This window comes from Lepidochelys olivacea, assembly GCF_965140295.1.
Source record: "Lepidochelys olivacea isolate rLepOli2 genome assembly, chromosome: 7".
NCBI classification, from domain to species: Eukaryota; Metazoa; Chordata; order Testudines; family Cheloniidae; genus Lepidochelys; species Lepidochelys olivacea.
In genome coordinates, this window is record NC_140417.1 from 32,692,323 (window position 1) to 32,712,620 (window position 20,298).

Consider the following 20,298-nt stretch of genomic DNA (forward strand, 5'->3'; position numbering starts at 1 on the left):
CAGTAGATCTGAGTCACTGCTGCTCTCTACTGGCTGGCATCGGGCCTGCTCAGCTGTGTGTCATCAGCCCCGTATTGCTCGCGGCGTGTGGCAATTGTCCATTAGCTAAAGATGCAGGATTTTGGCAGCAGGAGGAGCTGAGCTGTCTCCTCGCTGCCGCTGCGAAGTGCTGAGTGGCCTCACAATGCCAAGCAGCGTTATTATTAGACATTGGTGGGACGGGCACGAGCTCCACTAGGGGGTGTATTATCAATGGGGGCTCACGTGTCGTAGCTTGTGTCGGCCAAGCTCCTTGCCTCCCCCAGAGCTCCTTGCCTCCCTCCATCCCCCAGCAGCTGCCTCGGGCCACCCTCCCAGCCCCTGTTAGATCAGGGACATCCCTCCCTCCAGGGGTGCTACGTGCCCCTCCCACTCCCATAGGAGGGTTCCCTATTCTTCCCCCCATGTCAGTGACTGTGTGTGCCCTTGGTCCCACCCCCCATGCCGGTGGCTCTGTGTGCCCCCAGTCCCGCCTCCCCGCCAGTGGCTCTGCGTGTGCCCCCAGTCCCGCCCCCCGGCCAGCGGCTCTGCATGTGCCCCCAGTCCTCCCCTCGCCCACCAGCGGCTCTTTTTGTACCCCCAGTCCCGCCAGCCATACCCTCCATTCTCCTCAGTGGCACGCAGAGTGCCCCCTTACTCCTTCTCCTCATGCAATGGGCTCTGTATGTCCCATCCCCCCATTCCAGGATCTCCTATTATCCTTGTCAGGGTTCTGTGTGCCACCCATGTCCCGCTCCCTCCCTTACTCCGATCCCACATTCTCCCCCCACGCCAGAGGCAGAGGGCAGGCCCACATTCCTCCCCCCCGCCACCCTCCCCCACTTATTATTTGTCTGGGCGATGTCACTCGGGTGTTGGGGCGTCTCCGGGTTACACTCCATAACACTCCATGGGTGTTATGCTGGAAGCGTTAATAGGTGCCCTCGACCAGTGCTTTGCTCTGCAGACAATTGCGGAGGTGCTCGGCGCTGTGGCTGTGCAGAGGCTCAATGGGTCCCCCCGTTTCCCCTTCCGGTTTCCCGATTTGCTCCAGAATCCATCGGATTCTGGCCCGTGATGCCTCAACCATTCCCTGAAACGCTGGAAGCAATCGGCTGCAGTGCTCATAACTTGTAGCCTGGCCCACAGACCGACCCAGAAATGCTAACCGAGTGTCAGGGCCTTCGTGAGCTGGGCTGGGGTTATGGTACTGCCCCCAGGCCCCAGCCAAGAGCACGGCTCCATTATCTCGTGTGCGTTATTTGGAGTATTACGGTAGATACTAACAGGCCCAGCTGAGATCAGGGCCCCATTACAGCATGTGTGTTTCTATTAAGGCCACTGTAGCACATCAGGGGTGTGCATTATTGGTACTATTACGGTAGCACCTACAGACCTCAACTGAGTTTGTCCCCCGTTATGTCATGCACGTTATTGCTAGGATTACGGTAGTGCCTGGAGGCCCCAGCTGAGCTTGGAACACTGTGATCCTGTGAGCCCACCCAGCCTGGTATCCCCCCACCCTCCCTGCTACCCCCAATCACAGCAGGGGCCCACCCAGCCTGGTATCCCCCCCACCCTCCCTGCTACCCCCAATCACAGCAGGGGCCCACCCAGCCTGGTATCCCCCCCACCCTCCCTGCTACCCCCAATCACAGCAGGGGCCCACCCAGCCTGGTATCCCCCCCACCCTCCCTGCTACCCCCAATCACAGCAGGGGCCCACCCAGCCTGGTATCCCCCCCACCCTCCCTGCTACCCACGGTCAGACCCAGGGCCCACCCAGCCTGGTATCCCCCCCACCCTCCCTGCTACCCCCAATCACAGCAGGGGCCCGCCCAGCCTGGTATCCCCCCACCCTCCCTGCTACCCCCAATCACAGCAGGGGCCCGCCCAGCCTGGTATCCCCCCCACCCTCCCTGCTACCCACGGTCAGACTGAGGGCCCACCCAGCCTGGTATCCCCCCACCCTCCCTGCTACCCCCAATCACAGCAGGGGCCCACCCAGCCTGGTATCCCCCCCACCCTCCCTGCTACCCCCAATCACAGCAGGGGCCCACCCAGCCTGGTATCCCCCCCACCCTCCCTGCTACCCACGGTCAGACCCAGAGCCCACCCAGCCTGGTATCCCCCCCACCCTCCCTGCTACCCCCAATCACAGCAGGGGCCCGCCCAGCCTGGTATCCCCCCACCCTCCCTGCTACCCCAATCACAGCAGGGGCCCGCCCAGCCTGGTATCCCCCCCACCCTCCCTGCTACCCACGGTCAGACTGAGGGCCCACCCAGCCTGGTATCCCCCCACCCTCCCTGCTACCCCCAATCACAGCAGGGGCCCGCCCAGCCTGGTATCCCCCCCACCCTCCCTGCTACCCCCAATCACAGCAGGGGCCCGCCCAGCCTGGTATCCCCCCCACCCTCCCTGCTACCCCCAATCACAGCAGGGGCCCGCCCAGCCTGGTATCCCCCCCACCCTCCCTGCTACCCCCAATCACAGCAGGGGCCCGCCCAGCCTGGTATCCCCCCACCCTCCCTGCTACCCCCAATCACAGCAGGGGCCCGCCCAGCCTGGTATCCCCCCCACCCTCCCTGCTACCCACGGTCAGACCCAGGGCCCGCCCAGCCTGGTATCCCCCCCACCCTCCCTGCTACCCCCAATCACAGCAGGGGCCCGCCCAGCCTGGTATCCCCCCCACCCTCCCTGCTACCCCCAATCACAGCAGGGGCCCGCCCAGCCTGGTATCCCCCCCACCCTCCCTGCTACCCCCAATCACAGCAGGGGCCCGCCCAGCCTGGTATCCCCCCCACCCTCCCTGCTACCCCCAATCACAGCAGGGGCCCGCCCAGCCTGGTATCCCCCCACCCTCCCTGCTACCCCCAATCAGAGCAGGGGCCCGCCCAGCCTGGTATCCCCCCCACCCTCCCTGCTACCCACGGTCAGACCCAGGGCCCGCCCAGCCTGGTATCCCCCCCACCCTCCCTGCTACCCCCAATCACAGCAGGGGCCCGCCCAGCCTGGTATCCCCCCCACCCTCCCTGCTACCCCCAATCACAGCAGGGGCCCGCCCAGCCTGGTATCCCCCCACCCTCCCTGCTACCCCCAATCACAGCAGGGGCCCGCCCAGCCTGGTATCCCCCCCACCCTCCCTGCTACCCACGGTCAGACCCAGGGCCCACCCAGCCTGGTATCCCCCCCACCCTCCCTGCTACCCCCAATCACAGCAGGGGCCCGCCCAGCCTGGTATCCCCCCACCCTCCCTGCTACCCCCAATCACAGCAGGGGCCCGCCCAGCCTGGTATCCCCCCCACCCTCCCTGCTACCCACGGTCAGACCCAGGGCCCACCCAGCCTGGTATCCCCCCCACCCTCCCTGCTACCCCCAATCACAGCAGGGGCCCACCCAGCCTGGTATCCCCCCCACCCTCCCTGCTACCCCCAATCACAGCAGGGGCCCACCCAGCCTGGTATCCCCCCACCCTCCCTGCTACCCCCAATCACAGCAGGGGCCCACCCAGCCTGGTATCCCCCCACCCTCCCTGCTACCCCCAATCACAGCAGGGGCCCGCCCAGCCTGGTATCCCCCCCACCCTCCCTGCTACCCCCAATCACAGCAGGGGCCCGCCCAGCCTGGTATCCCCCCCACCCTCCCTGCTACCCACGGTCAGACTGAGGGCCCACCCAGCCTGGTATCCCCCCCACCCTCCCTGCTACCCACGGTCAGACCCAGGGCCCGCCCAGCCTGGTATCCCCCCCACCCTCCCTGCTACCCACAGTCAGACTGAGGGCCCGCCCAGCCTGGTATCCCCCCCACCCTCCCTGCTACCCACGGTCAGACTGAGGGCCCGCCCAGCCTGGTATCCCCCCCCAACCCTCCCTGCTACCCACGGTCAGACCCAGGGCCCATCCGTTTGGTAAGGTCTGTCACTCTGTAGCTGGGAGCCTAGGAGCTGGTGGGTGGGGGCCTGTGACCGGGCTGTGGGAGGCAGATCTGCCAGCCTGGCAGCCTGCCCTGTCTGTGTCCAGCACTGTCCCTGTGCCAGGCTCGCTGAGGGAGGAATGCAGCAATGCAGGTTCTCCCAGGCACATCCAGGTCAGACCACACCCTCCACGCTGCTTAAACTAGACGTTGTTGCCATCACTGTGCCCAGGTGGGAAAGAAAAGTGTGAAGACCCAAGACTCCTTCTGGCTCCTGCAGTAGCTGAGGATGGCATCCGGGAGTCCCGACTCTCAGCCTACCTGCTTTAACCCACTAGACTCCACTCCCCCCTCCCACAGCTGGGATAGAACCCAGGAGTCCTGGCTCCCAGCTCCCCTGATCCAATCACAAGACCCCACTCTCCTGTCAAAGCAAGGATCATGAGTTTTGGTTTGTTGTTGTAGGGTTGCCTGCAGTGGTCTGTGCACACCCAGAGATTTCCCATCTGGCCACTGTTGGGTGTCCCACGTCTGCAATGAGTTTGGCGGGTCTCAGCTGTGTTCCTCGTGGTACCGGTGCTCTCCTGAAACTGGCACTCGCTTCTCTCCTCACCCTCAGTCTCCGTGGCGAGAGTGGGGGCTGAAATGACCTCAGAGTCAGACACTCTCTCGCCACTTCAGGCGAACTATCTCAGTCCCTGTCCTGGGCCGAGGGGGCATGGCATGATGGGGCATGCCCTGATCACACCGTGCCTCGGGATGCTGCAGAGAGGCGGGGGAAGGGGCACCTGAGGCAGGTGAACAAGTTGGTGCGTAGCAACCACAAGTGCCTAATTGGAGACAATCTTGAAAAGTTGCAACATCTTAAATCGCTTTTGTGTTGTGCTTGCTGCTGTGAGCAGGCAGGGAGCCTGGACTCCTGGGTTCTGTGCCTGGCTCTGGAAGGGGTGTGGGTCTAGGGGTTAGAGCAGGGGGCGCTGGGAGTCAGGACTCCTGGGTTCTATTCCCGGATCTGGGAGGGGAGTAGGGTCTGATGACTGGTGGGAGGGTGATTTATACAGCCCTGCCTGCAGGCCCAGCGTTTAATGCACATCTGCAGACCCCCTCCCTGGGCCATGCAGGAACAGCACCGGACCAGCGTGTCCACGGAGGCTCCGGCCAGGCTGCTACTTGCCAGTTAACTTCTTTGCCTGCTCCGTGCAGTCGCTAGGAGTGGGTGGCAGGCTTATGAGCCGGTGCCGGAATCCTGAACTCAGCAAGTCTCTTGCGGCTTCAATCCAGTCCCCGGCTGGGCCATCTAGGTGCCTCCCCCGTTGCCCAACATCTTGCAAAATGCCTTTGCTCTGTGGAAGGAATAATCGGGCTTCAAAACGCCTGCCAGAAGCCAGTTAGCAGGGCCCATGTAATGCCTCTTCCCTGGGGATTATCCTGCTTTGTTTATATCATCGTATATAGTCCATCGAGGCCATGGCTAGGAAAGTTGTGGGGTCTAGTGGACAGGGCACTGGAGAGGGAGTCAGGACTCCTGGGTTCTAGTCCTGGCTCTGGAAGGGGAGTGTGGTCTAGTGGGTTACAGCCTGGGGATGGGTGTCAGGCCTCCCGGGGTACACCTGCACAGCAATCTGAAGCCCGTAGCCGGGAGTCTTAAAGCCCAGGTCTGCTCACTCGGGCTCGCGCCATGGCGCTAAAACTAGCCGTGCTGGTGCTGTGAAGCGATAGAGGCGGGCGGGCTGAGATGTGCTGCTGCAGGTTGCTGCTAGGGTGACCAGACAGCAAGTGTGAAAAATTGGGATGGGGGTGGGGGGAATAGGCGCCGATATAGGACAAACCCCCAAATAGTGGGACTGTCCCTATAAAATCGGGACAGCTGGTCCCCGTAGTTGCTGCTGGCTGCAGGCAAACCCCTAGAGTCTGGTCCCAGCTCCGCCACAGACGGGCTGTGTGACCTTGGGCAAGTCCCTTCCCCTCTCAGGGCCTTTGTTTCTATTGCCACCCATGTCTGTCTTGGCTGTAAGAGCTTTGGGGCAGGGACTGTCCCGCACTGTTGGGTCTGTGCAGCACCTGGCGCAATGTGGCCCCGTTGAGCCAGGCGCTGCACAGACCCTGACTGAGATCAGGGCCCCATTGAGCCAGGCGCTGCACAGATCCTGACCGAGATCAGGGCCCCATTGAGCCAGGCACTGCACAGACCCTGACCGAGATCAGGGCCCCATTGAGCCAGGCACTGCACAGACCCTGACCGAGATCAAGGGCCTGCATCATGCCAGGTGCTGCACAGGTTGTAACTGAGATTGGGCCCCCATTGTGATGAAGGCTGTACAGACTCTGACCCCCATTGTTCTGGGTGCTGCTGCACTGACCCTGACTGAGATCAGGGCCCCCACTCTGCCAGGCACTGCACAGACACATGAGAGAAAGTCCCTGCCCAAAGAGCTCACAGTCTAACTAGACAAAAGAAGGCTTGTTTGCCACATTTTACAGGTTCAGGAGCTGAGTCCCAGAGAGCCAAATCTCCAACTGATGGAGATGGACACGGCTCCACTGGTCAGTGAAGTCACAACCATTTACACCAGCTGAGGATCAGTGCAGAGCGATTCATTGACTTGCCAAGGCACATGGGGAGTCAATGCTGGAGCTGGAATTAGCCTCAGCCTAGTGCCTTAGCCACAATGCCAGCTTTCCTCTTTCAGATTGTTGATACACCCAAGAGGCCTGACTTGCAGACACCCCTACCCCCACCCCCACGCTCTAACCCATTAGAACCCACTCCCCTCCCAGAGTCAGGGATAGAACCCTGGAGGCCTGACTCCCATTCCTATTCCTGGGTTCAAGCCACTAGCCCACCCCTCTGTCTCCAGGCCGTTCCCCTCACTTGCAAAGCCCCTGGGTAGCGCTGGGGCAGCAGCTGCTGCCCAGACTGAGGTCTCTCTGTGTGTCTCCCTGTCCAGCCACCCCGTTCGTCACCAAGGTGAAGGAGATGTGCCTGCGCCGGGAGGACTTTGAGATTCTGAAGGTCATCGGGCGAGGGGCCTTTGGCGAGGTGAGCGCTGCCAGCCATCCCTGCTTGGACTCACGAGGGGCTAGTGGTCCTCAGTTTTGGCCATAGTCACGGGTGCAGTGCTGGGCACAGCACCACGTGCTGCCCCTGCTGTGTCCTGCTAAATGCAGTATCACCTTTTGTCACTGGGTGGGGCTGACCTATTGGAGACCTGCAGGGTACAATACCATCTCCTGTCACAAGGTGGTGCTGGAGCTCTTGCTGGGTGCAGTACTGCCTACTGTCACTGGGAGGCTGGGGAGGTCCTGGGGCAGGTGGGCTGCAGGTAGCAGAGGGAAGACCAGGGAGTGGGGCTGTAGCAGGTTATTCCCACAGGGAGAGAGGGTAGGGCTCCATGCAGCCATGGTCCCTCCCTGCTGCCCCTGCAGCTATTTTGGGGCCAATTCAGACTGGCTCCTGGAGGTCCCCTCTTTGATCCCATGCTCTGGCCACCAGGTGGCAGTGGTGAGGCTGCGGAACAGCGAGAAGGTTTATGCCATGAAGATACTGCACAAGTGGGAGATGCTGAAGAGAGCGGAGGTACCTAACCCTAATCCTGCCCCCAGATTCCCCCCCTGCACGCTCACTACCCATGGTCCCCTCCCTCCCATCCCACAGATTCCCTGCCTCGTGGCAGTGAACAATGGCAGGTATCCCATTTTCAGGCTGGATGGGCCCATGGGTCTGATCTGGAATGGCAGGGGATTGGGGAGGGATACCGGTATGGATGGGCCCATGGGTCTGTCCAGAACAGAAGTGGGTGGGGGGAGACTGCGCTGGATGGGCCCTTTGCCCCAGTGCTGCAGCACTTTCTGCAGTGCCCTTGCTATGACAGAGCCCTGCAACCTCCCTGCCCTGGGGTGCATCCCCTGAGGCCTCACCATCTCCCTGCAATCCCCTTGCAGACAGCCTGCTTCCGGGAGGAGAGGGACGTACTGGTGAAAGGGGACAGGCAGTGGATCACTGCCCTGCACTACGCCTTCCAGGATGAGCAGTACCTGGTAAGACTCTCCTCTGGGGGGGGGCACTGAATTGCAAGGGGATCCTTGGTCCCTCAAGCACCATCTCCTTGCTCCCATGGACCAGGAGACCCTTTCCTGGTGGAAGCGGCTGCACAGGCCTGGGTTAAATCCTGCTCTGGCTGCATCCGGAGGAAAATGTTAGGAGGTATGCATCTGGTTGCCAGCAGGTGGCGCTGTGGGAGCTGGGCATTGCCAACAGGGTGTGTGTGGGGCAGGCTGGGCATTGCCAGCAGATGGCGCTGTGTGGGTGGCTGGCATTGCTGGAGGAGCTGCAGGTGCTGGGTATTCCCAGCAGATGGCGCTGTAGGGCTGCATTGTTTGCAGCTGCCGTGAGTTATTTTGCAGGTCCTGCAAGGCTCATTACTGGTGACTGGCACAGCCTCCAGGGAGGGGATTCCCCCCCCCCCCCCGCACACACACACACATCTCCCCAACTAATGCTGCCCCCTGTCTGCAGTATCTAGTGATGGATTACTACGTGGGTGGGGATCTGCTGACCTTGCTGAGCAAGTTCGAGGACCGGCTACCCGAGGACATGGCCTGCTTCTACCTGGCCGAGATGGTCCTGGCCATTCACTCCATCCACCAGCTGCAATACGTGCACAGGTACGGCCTGGCTCCCAGACCCCCCTGCTCTAACCCGTCGGACCCCACTCCCCGCCTAGGGCTGGGATAGGACCCAGGAGTCCTGGCTCCCAGCCCCCTGCTGTAATCATATAGTCCTGTTTACTTTATCAGTAGCTGGTCCCTCTCTGCCTTCTCCCCTCTCTCCCCACAGGGACATCAAGCCAGATAATGTCCTGATTGACATGAATGGACACATCCGCTTGGCTGACTTTGGCTCCTGTCTTCGACTGCGACCAGATGGGACGGTGAGAGGCACAAGCTGCCGCAGGCACTGAATGTGTGATGCCTGCAGAGCAGGAACCTCCACAGACCCAGGCCTGGGTCAGCCCCTACAGCCTATTTCCCCCTTGTGGAGTGGGATCAGCCCCTACTGCCTATTGCCCAGGACTCCGATCAGTCTAGGGTTACAGCTCCTGGGCAATGGGGCTCCTGGCCCTTCCCTTGTGGAACTGGGGGTGGATTGACCAGCTCCTGTGTGCTCCGGGATGGGGATCCCATGGGATGTGGGCTGCCATGGCTGCACATGGAGATAGACACCCTGTCTCCCCTCCTGGCCAGGTGGAGTCTGCAGTGGCAGTGGGGACCCCTGACTACATCTCCCCTGAGATCCTGCAGGCCATGGAGGACGGGAAGGGGAAGTACGGCCCTGAGTGCGACTGGTGGTCCCTGGGCGTCTGCATGTATGAACTGCTCTTCGGGGAGACACCCTTCTATGCTGAGTCCCTGGTGGAGACCTATGGCAAGATCATGGACCATGAGGTGAGCCTGGAAGGGCAGAGTGCCCCGGCCAGGCCTCCCTGAGCCTGCCAAGAGGGCCTTGAAACAGGGGGTGTATGGTGCAGGCTTTGCTGCAAAGGGGTGGATGCTTGGGAGAGTCTGAGAGGAGGTATGGTGGTGAGGGGTGTTGGAGAATCCGTGTGTAGATGGGGAGGGATGGATGAGGAGTGGGGATGAATAGATGGGTAGATTAATATGGGTTGATATCTGGATGGATGGATGGATGGATGGATGGATGGATGGATGAAAGAATATGGTTGGATGGATTGGTAGGTGAAGATGGATAGATGAATATGGGTAGGTGGATGGATGGATGGATAGATTAATATGGTAAGGTGGATGGGGCATGGTGATGGATAGATGAATATGGATAGATGGATGGATGAAGATGGATAGATGAATATGGGTGGGTGGATGGGGATGGGTGGATGCGATTGGGGATGGATAGATGAATATGGGTGGATAGGTAGGTAGGTGGGTGGATGGATGGATGGATGGATGGATGGGGAATGGGGATGGACAGATAAGTAGATGACTATGGGCAGATTGGTGGATGGATAGGGATGGAGTTGGGGATGGCTGGGTGGATGGATAGATAGATGAACATGGCTGGCTGGGTGAATGGATGCGTGTGTGGATGGGGATGGGTAGATGGGAAGGGACGGCTGGAGGAAGGGAGGAATGGATGGGTAGATGAGGGTGGGTGAGTAGATGGAGTGGAGGGAAGGAGAGGGATGTTTGCTTGAATGGAATGGAGGAAGGATGGGTACAAGGGGATGAAAGGGGGTGTATGGTGATAACTGGGTGGGTAGAGGGGGATAAATACGAATACATCTGCATGTATTTGAATAAATTGTGCATACAGGAGACTGATTTGTGTGGTCATTTCAATCAATTGTGTGTGTATTCATGTTAATTTGCATACACTGGGATTATTTGGCATGTGTGCTGATAGCTCTGTCCGGAGGTGCAGAGAACGTGATGGGCAAAGGGACAACGAGCTAGGAAGCCAGCTAGGAACTCCAGCCTGACTCCCCCCATCAATCCCTCTGCACTGAGCCCCTTTGGCTTGTATCCCCCTACAGGACCACCTGCAGTTCCCCACAGACATCACGGACGTGTCGGAGCCAGCCAAGGACCTGATCCGGGGGCTGCTGTGCCACCAGGAGCTGCGACTGGGCCAGAACGGCATTGAGGACTTCAAGCGGCACCCCTTCTTTGAAGGCATCGACTGGGACAACATCCGAGCCAGCACGCCCCCCTACGTGCCTGAGGTCAACAGCCCCGCAGACACCTCCAACTTTGACGTGGACGACGACACACTCAAGGAGTTGGTGAGTGCAGCGCTAGGGGGCGCTGTGCTGCACGGAGGGGGCGGTGGTCTCGGTATGGGGTGCTTTGCTCTCACAGTCGGTGCTGACCCCAGTGCTATGCTATGGGATGCTGTGCTGCTGACAGGGCCTACTTTCCTCTAAGGCTGTAGAACTGAGGTCCTGGCCACACAGGGTCATTGAGGTTCCTCAGATGCTGTGTAAACAGCCCCCGCGTGCCCCGGCCCAGGAGTGGGGGTGTATCCGCGCTGGCTGCCATGATCTCTTTGTGATGTGTGTCGTCCCTCTCTGATCTCCCAGGAGACACTGCCCCCTGTTTCTCACAGTGCGTTCACTGGCCACCATCTTCCCTTTGTGGGGTTCACCTTCACCTCTGGCTGGTAAGTACGAGCCCCTGGCAGGGACACACAGTCCCTCTCCACAGCTGTTCCCCTGGGGGCCAGAGAGGCCAGCGTTGTTATCACTTCAATGCGCATCCATGATCCCCCCGCCCTGGCTTAGACCCATGGGCCCATCTCACCTGTCTCTGACACCCTGGATCAAACCAATGGGCCCATCCAGCCCAGCTTGCCCCCTCTGGGCCGCCCCATGTCAGACCCATGGGGCCCTTTTCCTGCCACCCCAGATCAAACCCATAGGTCCATCCAGCCCAGCATGCTCCCCTCCCTGCCACCCCAGGTCAGAGCCATGGGACCCCCTCCCTGCTGCACTGAGCCCATTCAGCCTGGTATCCCCTCATGGGCCACGTGTGAACTCGGTGCCCTCTGGCCAGGATTGAACTCATCACCTCGAGATCTAGAGACACGAGACTCTAGGGGTCAGGCTGAAGGACCACCCAGTCTGGGGATGCCGAGGCTTCTGCCACTTGTTGCAGCCACCAGGGGGCGACAAAGAGCCACATCCTGGGCTAAGCTGACCAAGCGGGATGCTCACACATGCTCCCCCTCACCGTGTCCTGCAGCCCCGTCTCTGAGCAGAAGCCCCCATCCCCTTCCACATCCCTTGCCGTGGCCCGGCTGGAGAAGAAGATCCGGAACCTGGAGCGGGAGAAGATGGAGCTGGCCCGGAAACTTCAAGGTGAGGCAGGTGGTGCTTGGAGGGTTAAATCCCAAAGATCTGCCCTGTCTAGCAGCTTAGATGCCCCCCTCTTGCACCCTTATCCCTGTAGTCTCTGCACACCTGGTCATGGATGTATCTGCATCATCATCATCTGGCAGAGGAAGTGACACTGAGTCTGGGAACAGAACCAGGGTGGAGCCCTGCCTGCCAACCTCCTGCCCTAACCCACTAGACCACTGACCCTCCCAGAGCTAGGGATAGACCTCAGGAGTCCTGACTCTCAGCCCTCTGCTCTAACCACTGCACCCCTCTCCCCTCCTAGAGCTGGGGAGAGAACCCAGCAGCTGTTTACGAGGGATGCCCCAGGAGAGAGCTTGGGGCCATCCCTCTCCTTCCTGCTCAGTCCCTTTCATCCAGTTTTGGGGGCTGACCCATTTTGGTTCCACCTAACATTTCCCCATGCAGACAAGCTGCCCAGATTTCCCCCCCCCCCTCGAGTTTCCAAAGCCCCAGCCAAGGACTCAAAAATTGGGAGCTTGAAGAGAGAAACAGAGATGTGTAGAAAGTTGACAGGCAGGTACTGATGCCTGAGGGATAGTGGGTGTGGATCAGCTGGGCCATTGATCTTATCTGGGATCTGATCTGGGGTAGTGGGATGGTGGGAGAGGAGACCAGACTGGTTGGGCCCATGGGTCTGATTAGAGGTAAGTAAATTCCCTGGTGTCTCTAATGCTCAGAGAGCCAGTCGGAAGCTGAAGACACGATAAAGCAGCGGCTGGAGGGGGAGGCGTCTGGGCAGGTGAAAATCCTGGAGAAGCAACTGAAATCGCTCAGACAGGAGAGGGACGAGGCCCGTAAGGTGAGATGCTCCCAGGAGTCCTGCTACTGCCCCTTCCACCTGTACAGAATAACTGGGATCCCTGGCCCGGCACTGAGATGCAGCCACCTCTGTGATGGAGCACAGCAGCCGGTTTAACAGTGATTGTACCCCCACAGGAACTGTCGGAGGCCCAGGAGCTGCTGAAGGCCCAGGGCCAGGAGCTGCAGGAGCTCCTGGCCAGGCAGAAGCAAACAGCAGAGGAGCTGCGCTGCGCTGAGGCCAAGTGCGGGGACCTGCAGGCCCAGCTACTCCGGCATGTGCGCCAGCTGCGGGAACGGCAGGAGGAGACCGAGGCAGCTGCCCGGCGTGTGGACGGCCTGCGCAAGGAGCTGGCACGGGTGGAAAGTGGGCGCAAGGAGGTAACCGGGCAGCGCCCACCCCTTCCTGGCTGCACCAAGCATGGGACCCCTCCTAGTGAGGACCTTGCACGCATGCATCACCAGGTCATGTCCCTCCCTGCTGTGTGCATGAGATGTCCCCTGGTGGTTTACATTGTGCCGCACCAGCCTCACCTTCCCTGTGCTACGAATGGGACTTCACCTGGTGGCTCCTTGCACCCAGGCATCATACAGCACCAACTGCACCCCCCCCCCCGCCCGACACCCTCAGCTGCCAGCCTGTCATCTGTGCATGATGCTGAGCCACATGCCTCTTGTGCTGAATGCACAGTGCCCCCTGCTGGCCAGCACTGACTGTGTTCCCCAGCTGGCAGCTAGGGGACCGGGCAGGGGTTAAATTCCAGTTTCATAGATTCATAGATATTAAGGTCAGAAGGGACCATTATGATCATCTAGTCCGACCTCCTGCACAACGCAGGCCACAGAATCTCACCCACCCATTCCTGCGACAAACCTCTCACCTATGTCTGAGCTATTGAAGTCCTCAAATCGTGGTTTAAAGACTTCATGGAGCAGAGAATCCTGCAGCAAGTGACCCGTGCCCCATGCTACAGAGGAAGGCGAAAAACCTCCAGGGCCTCTTCCAATCTGCCCTGGAGGAAAATTCCTTCCCGACCCCAAATATGGTGATCAGCTAAACCCTGAGCATATGGGCAAGATTCACCAGCCAGATACTATAGAAAATTCTTTCCTGGGTAACTCAGATCCCACCCCATCTAACATCCCATCACAGGCCATTAGGCCTATTTACCATGAATATTTAAAGATCAATTAATTACCAAAATCATGTTATCCCATCATACCATCTTCTCCATAAACTTATTGAGTTTAATCTTAAAGCCAGATAGATCTAGTTATCTGGCAATCAGTGACAGCTAAGCATAGTTAAACTGGATGCCTTTAAGAACAGGCTGGAAGGGGGGAAGCTGCAAGGCAGAGCTGTGTTGGGGTAGGAGGATACTGGGGCTGCTCTGTGCCCGGTTAGGGGTGCACCTGAAAAGTAAAAATAATCCCTCCCATCAGAAGTACTTTGCTGCTGAGTGTCCCCCAGTAATCCTGGTTCCCCTGTGCTGTCTTTGAGGCTCTCTGGGTAGTGTGGAGGATGTGGGAGCAGAATCCAGCCCCCTTGTGAGTTGCCTTAGGTCAGGAGGGACTGGCACCCCTGGGGGTGACCCCAAACAGAGAGGGGGTGTAACAGGGTTAGAATAGGGTCCCTGCTGCCTTTGGGCCTGACTCCTGTGTGCATGCCTGGGGCAGGGGCACAAGCAGGGAGTGTTTGGCTTCCCCTCCTTGTCCTGGGTTGAGCCTCTTCTGCTGGGACTCAGTCTCTGGGCCCTGTCCTCCCCTGTCTCTCACCTCACGCTAGGTAGTTAGTCCTGGGTCTGCTGAGTCCTGCAAACCTACATCACTGGGGGCTGGCAGTGCGGGGGATGACCTGGGAGTGGGCTAGGATCCATACCCCAACCCTCAGCCAGGCATCTCACACTCTGGGGCTGGGTCAGAGCCAGGGGGCCCCAGAGGGGAATGGCCCCATGTCTTGTTTCCCAATCCCCTGAACCAGCCATTTCTCCTCCCCTGGGTCTGACTCCCGGGGAAGGGCCCAGGGCCCCCAGCGCCCTCGCCTCAGGCCCATTGTTCTCCCAGCCCTGGGGCTGTGGGGGTGCTCAAGGCTGATGGCCCTCCCACCCCCACAGCTGGAGTCTCGGGTCAAAGGTCTCTCCAGCGAAGTGTCCAAGCAGCAGAAGCTGAAGGAGAGAAGTGAGCAGCAGGCGAGGAAGATGAGGCAGGAGCTGGAGGGGCTGAAGGTGAGGGGGAAGGGGGCTGGGTACGTGGGGAGTAATGCACCAGTGCCCCTCGCACAGGTAGGCAGTCAGAGAGTGCAGCCTCCAGAGCATTCTCCTCCCCTGCCCAGCAGGGGCCTGGGGGCAGGGGGCAGTGAGCGCACGCGGGCCCCTTGACTGGTCAGTGGGGACCCCTGCGGGGGCAATTGGTGAGCACATGAGAGCCCCTTGCCCGGTCAGTGGGAGTCCCTGTGGGGGCGGTTGGTGGATGCATGACGGCCTCTTACCCAGTCAGTGGGGCCCCTGGGGGGGGCAGTTGGTGGGTGCACGAGGGCTCCTTACCTGATCAGTGGGATCACTCGGGGGGGGGGGGCCATTTGCCCGGTCAATGGGGGTCTCTGCAGGGAGCATTAGGGTCCCTTGCAGGATTAGGCATCAGCACTCCTCTTTGACCAGTTACTGATACTGCATAAGCGCCCCCCATGGTAATGGAGAAGTGGGTGCCTGTGGTTGAACTCTCCTGCCCCCTGCAGGCGAAGCATGGCACAGCCTCTCTGGATCCTGCCGGCCCCAACCACACCAAGGACCCTACGCTCCCGCGAGGGGACCTGCAGCCCAAGGGGGAGCAGAGGAGCCTTCATGAGCCACTGCAGCAGAGGGAGAGCCAGCAGTGGGCTCCACAGGCTGAGCTTGCCCCGCTGCAGGGAAAACTGGAGAAAGCCAGGAAGGAGAGGTGAGTGGGGAGGGGTGATTTGAACCCAGAGCCCTCTCCTGTGCTCAGCATCCCCACTGGTCAGGGGCAGGGAGGGGACTTATTTTTTTTCTGGGGGAAGAGAGGGAGATGGAAGGTGGATTTTTCCTGTGAGAAAATTCCTCTTTTTTTTATTTGGAAACATTTTTCCCGGAAAAATTTTTTTGGAGTTTTTCTTCGTTTTCCTATTTCCTTTTTCCTCCCTCTTCTCTTGCCCTCTTTCGTTTCATTTCTCCACTTCTGTCACAGACCTGGACACCCTGTTTTTTCCAATAATGATTTATTTTTGCACCCTAGGAATTTTTTCCCTTTTCCCTGCTCTGTCACATTTCAGAAATTTGGGACGTTTCCAATAGTGAGAGTAAGGGGGAAGAACTATTTATTCAATTCCATTCAGTGGTTAAAAGGAAGGGAAAGGGTAAAATTGTTAACTTGAAGAAAAAATTCCAAAAAAAAAAATCCACATTTTTAAATTCCGATAAATGGCCATTTTTAACAGGGGAGGAGTTGGGAAAGAAATATCCTTCAGACACAGTTGCTGTTGTGTGACCAAGTGGTTACAGCCCCAGAATGGGTTCTGTTCTCGGTTCTGCCACTGGCCTGTTGGGTGACCTGGAGCAAGTCAGTGCCTCTCTCTGTGCCTCAGTTTCCCTATCCGTAAAATGAGGATAATGCCATGGCCCAGATTTTTAAAGCCGTGGCTCTCAACCTTTCCAGACTCATGTACCCTTTTCAGGAGTCTGATTTGTCTCTCATACTCCCAGATTTCACCTCACTTAAAAACTACTTGCTTACAAAACCAGAGGTAAAAATACAGACGTGTCCCAGCACACTGTTACTGAGAAATTGCTCACTCTCTCATTTGTACCATATAATTATAAAATAAATCCAGTGGAATATAAACATTGTACTTACCTTTCAGTGGATAGTATATAGAGCAGTATAAACAAGTCATTCTCTCTATGAAATTTTAGTTTGTACTGACTTCGCTAGTACTTTTTGTGGAGCCTGCTGTAAAACTAGGTAACTGTCTCGATGAGTTGATGTACCCCCTGGAAGACCTCGGCGTACCGCTGGTTGAGAAGCACTGTTGTAAAGCACCTTGAGAGCTACAGGTGGAAAGCGTTGGATAAAAGCTGGGGATTAATACTATTATTCCTGTTAGTCGTGGCTCTGATGTTCTTTTCCAACCCCTGGGCTCTAGTTTAAGGGAACACGAGGAGCTGACGGACCAGAACGAACGGGAGAGGACTTGGCTGCAGGAAGAGAACAGTAAATTCGCCCAGGAAAAGGAGAGGGTAAGAGGAATATGAATCTCTCCATTTCTCCAAGGTGGGCTTGATTTGGATCTTCCAGAGTTCATGGGGCTCAGCCTCTTGCAATCTGGTTGCTGCTGGGTTGCATGGCTGATGTGCTGCGGGCTGTACTCCCGGCTGCTGTCCCTGGGTAGCTGCAGGGGCTGCATCACTGAAAGCTGCAGTACCGCCTGCTGCCACAGGGGGCATCTCCTGATGGGAGAGTGCTGCGGTCTGCCTGGCTCCAGCCAAAGGGATTGCATGTGGGCTGCAGGTAGCAGAGGGAGGGGTCCTGGAGCAGGGAATGCAGGCTGCAGTGGGGCTATTGGATCTTAGCCCCCAGAGGCAGAGAACAGGGTCTCTGGAGCCCCTGCAGCATGCGGGAGGAGGCACAGAGCCCTATCCCTAGCTGGTACCTGAGGGCCGGTCTGTCTCATCTCATTGCAACCCCGCAAGCTCTGCCCTGCTCTCAGAGCTGTACATGAGCAGCTGTTTGCAATTGTCCCCCACAACTTGAATTGGCCCTGAAAAGCCCAGGAACGATTCTGCATGGAGCACCCTCTTCTGGCACTTTAAATAGCTGCTGTATGTATACAGAGCTCTCCTACGTACAGCACACTCTCGAGATGCTCCTTAGCTGGCTGTATACAGATCTCGCCCATGTGTTACAGGCGACCACCAGCTCTGCTGTAGTTAAGGTTGAGACACTCTTTCTGTTTAAAGGTCAACTCTATCAGGTGCTGTAAAATTCACATGCTTAATTGGATTGTCTTGAAATTTGGTTTGCCTCATGGGGGAACAGGGTGGGGTTAGTGAGCCAAATTTGGGGGCATTCAAACAAGAGGTTCCTGAGATACAGCCCCCCAACCCTCCAGCATTTCTTAATGCTGACACATTTCTACCAACTTTGATTGCACAGATCTGGGGCTTGAACTGTGGGTCTGATCGTCTCAAACACTTGCCATTTATCCCTGCTAGTGCATGGCATTGGCACCCACTGCTTTTTGGGGGAAGCAATATTGAAAATGTTATTCAGAAAAGAGTTAAGCTGTCTGGCTAGAGGCATGCACTGGATGCATTGCAACGTACATGTGCAGACAGAGCAGCCAAGAGGATTTTGAGTCATTCACTATTCATATGACCTGGATGGCCCAAGGGGACGTGCTGTGGGCACTGAACCTGAGCGTACACCTAGGCAATGAGCATTTAAAACCTGCTCTGTGGAGAAGTCAGAGAAAGATCTGCCAGCATGTTGATCCAATCCGCCTCCATCCGAGGAAGGGGGAGCGGGCCACGGTTATTTGGGGGAAATGGAATTTGAGAACAGCAGATAATTCGGAAGATGCATGTAGCTTAATTCTGGGTGTTAATTCAGAGGTTTGAGTTTTGCTCAATTTGATGTTCTGAAGCACCACAAGATCAGCCGTAACTCTGCATTAGCCAAGTTTGTGGTCAGTGAATAGAGCACGCTCGGGACACGAGGCGATAGTTACATGTGGACAGACCTTGCTCTCATGGTACCATGAGTTAAAAGAATAGGAGGGATTTGAGGGGACGGGGGAGGTAGAGCTGGCCGAACTTTTTCCATCAAAACTTTTTTTCAGTGAAAAATGCAGATTCAGGCAGATGGAAACATTTTGTAAATTTGGGTCGATTTCAGCAAATTGTTTTTGTTGAAATCGAACAAATCAAAAGCTCCAAAACTTGGAGCATGTTGACTTGTTGATGTGAACTGAATTCTCATTTGAAATTACCTTTAATTTTATTTAAAATAACATTTAAAGGGTGGGGGGGACTCAAAAATGACACATTTCAATTGACCTGAAAAAAAACTTTATGGACTCCCTGATTCGTCGAAAATTCCATAAAAACCTTTGTTTTGGGTCGACTTGATACAAATTTTTTCCTGATATTTTGGAACTGCAAGGGAATGAAAGCCCATTCTCGCCCAGCTCTAGCTGCAGGGTCCTTCCTCCCAAGGTCCCTGAGGCATTGTCTTCCTCTCCTGTTTGCAGCTCCTAGGCCAGGTGGATAAGCTAAATACGGCCAACAGGCAGCTGGAGCAGGAGCTGCGCTCACTGGAGGACCGGAGAGAAACAGTCACTAACTGGGAGGCCCAGATCTCTGACATCCTGAAGTGGTATGAGCCCCTCATGATGAGCCAGATGGTGCAGGGATTAGTGCCCCAAGCAGGGTTCGCTGTAGGGTTGGGTGAGAGTACACAAGGGTTACCCTGCTCTTAGAATGAGACAGCATCCGATGGTACCAGGGAACAAGGGTACAGCCTGGGAGTCATGACTCTAGGTTCTGTTCCTGGCTCTGGGAGGAGAGTGGGGTCTAGTGGTTAGAGCAGGGGGCCGGGCTGGGAGTCAGGACTCCTGGGTTCTATCCCAAGCTCTGGGAGAGGAGTGAGGTCTAGTTGTTTGAACAGGGAGGGTTGGAAAACAGAACACTGCTGTGTTGCTGGCTGTGTGACTTGCTCCAGATCACTTACCCCCCTCACTTGGTTGACATGAACATGCTAGGCTGGGGTCTCCTTTCCCTGGGACTGGGGAATAGATTGCAGGGGCAGATGCTGCTGCCTTGGTCCCACTTGGGCTGGTTTAGCTGGCTCCTGGCAGGGCTTTCTCCTGACTCTCTCTCCCTCCCCTAGGGTCAGTGATGAGAAGGAGTCCAGGGGCTATCTCCAGGCTCTGGCCACTCGCATGACCGAGGAGCTGGAATCCCTGAAACACATCAGCACACAAACGTCAGGTGCCCGGACCCCGGTATGAGCTCAGCGGGGTTGCATGTGTCTGGTGGGGCTGGATTGGAGCCAGCACCCCCACCCCTGAGAGGGGAAAGGCCCCATATCCCATTCCCCAACCCTCTGAGCCAGCCAGTGCCCTGCCCTGGTGCTGAGATTGGAGCTGGGACCCCCTAGGGGGAAGGTTGGGGGTCCCATTCCCTGTGATCCAGGCAGCCCGGGAGTTTCCCTGCTCCTGGCTCAGCTCTTCCTCTCTCCAAATGGGAAGGACAATCACTGGAAGGCCAGGCGCCTGCAGAAGATGGAGGCCTCGGCCAAGCTGGAGCTGCAGTCAGCGCTGGAAGCTGAGATCCGGGCCAAGCAGGGTGTCCAGGAGGAGCTGACTGAGATGAAGGCTGCACACCTGGCCACCGAGCGGTGAGGCGGGTGGGGAGCTGATACTTGTTAGCTGGGGAAAGGGTGGGAGCTCCATGCCTTGGGACACTTGCCAGACAGCTGGGGGACTGCCGGTGGCTGAACTGGGACAAGAACCCAGGAGTCCTGGCTCCCAGGCCCCCTGCTCTAAGCACCAGATTCCACTCCCTCCTGGAGGTAGGGATAGGACAGAGGAGCCCACAGACCCCTGATACAATGGCTAGACAATGCTGCTGCTTCAACAGTTTTC

General features: G+C 57.8%; 1 protein-coding gene across 1 annotated transcript in view; it reads left to right on the forward strand.

The window, feature by feature from the left end:
• CDC42BPG (CDC42 binding protein kinase gamma) overlaps positions 1–20,298 on the forward strand; it is a gene marked incomplete at its 5' end in the record, with an annotated part of 65,853 nt that overhangs the window by 25,419 nt on the left and 20,136 nt on the right. Inside the window, 17 exons of the mRNA XM_084635370.1 lie at positions 6,879–6,970; positions 7,424–7,507; positions 7,873–7,968; positions 8,447–8,595; positions 8,768–8,861; positions 9,175–9,375; positions 10,479–10,727; positions 11,025–11,104; positions 11,686–11,801; positions 12,521–12,642; positions 12,780–13,022; positions 14,756–14,866; positions 15,376–15,575; positions 16,798–16,891; positions 18,904–19,028; positions 19,542–19,656; positions 19,903–20,051. Coding sequence (XP_084491496.1) covers positions 6,879–6,970; positions 7,424–7,507; positions 7,873–7,968; positions 8,447–8,595; positions 8,768–8,861; positions 9,175–9,375; positions 10,479–10,727; positions 11,025–11,104; positions 11,686–11,801; positions 12,521–12,642; positions 12,780–13,022; positions 14,756–14,866; positions 15,376–15,575; positions 16,798–16,891; positions 18,904–19,028; positions 19,542–19,656; positions 19,903–20,051 — 2,320 coding nt within the window. The remainder of the gene's footprint in view (positions 1–6,878; positions 6,971–7,423; positions 7,508–7,872; positions 7,969–8,446; positions 8,596–8,767; positions 8,862–9,174; positions 9,376–10,478; positions 10,728–11,024; positions 11,105–11,685; positions 11,802–12,520; positions 12,643–12,779; positions 13,023–14,755; positions 14,867–15,375; positions 15,576–16,797; positions 16,892–18,903; positions 19,029–19,541; positions 19,657–19,902; positions 20,052–20,298) is intronic.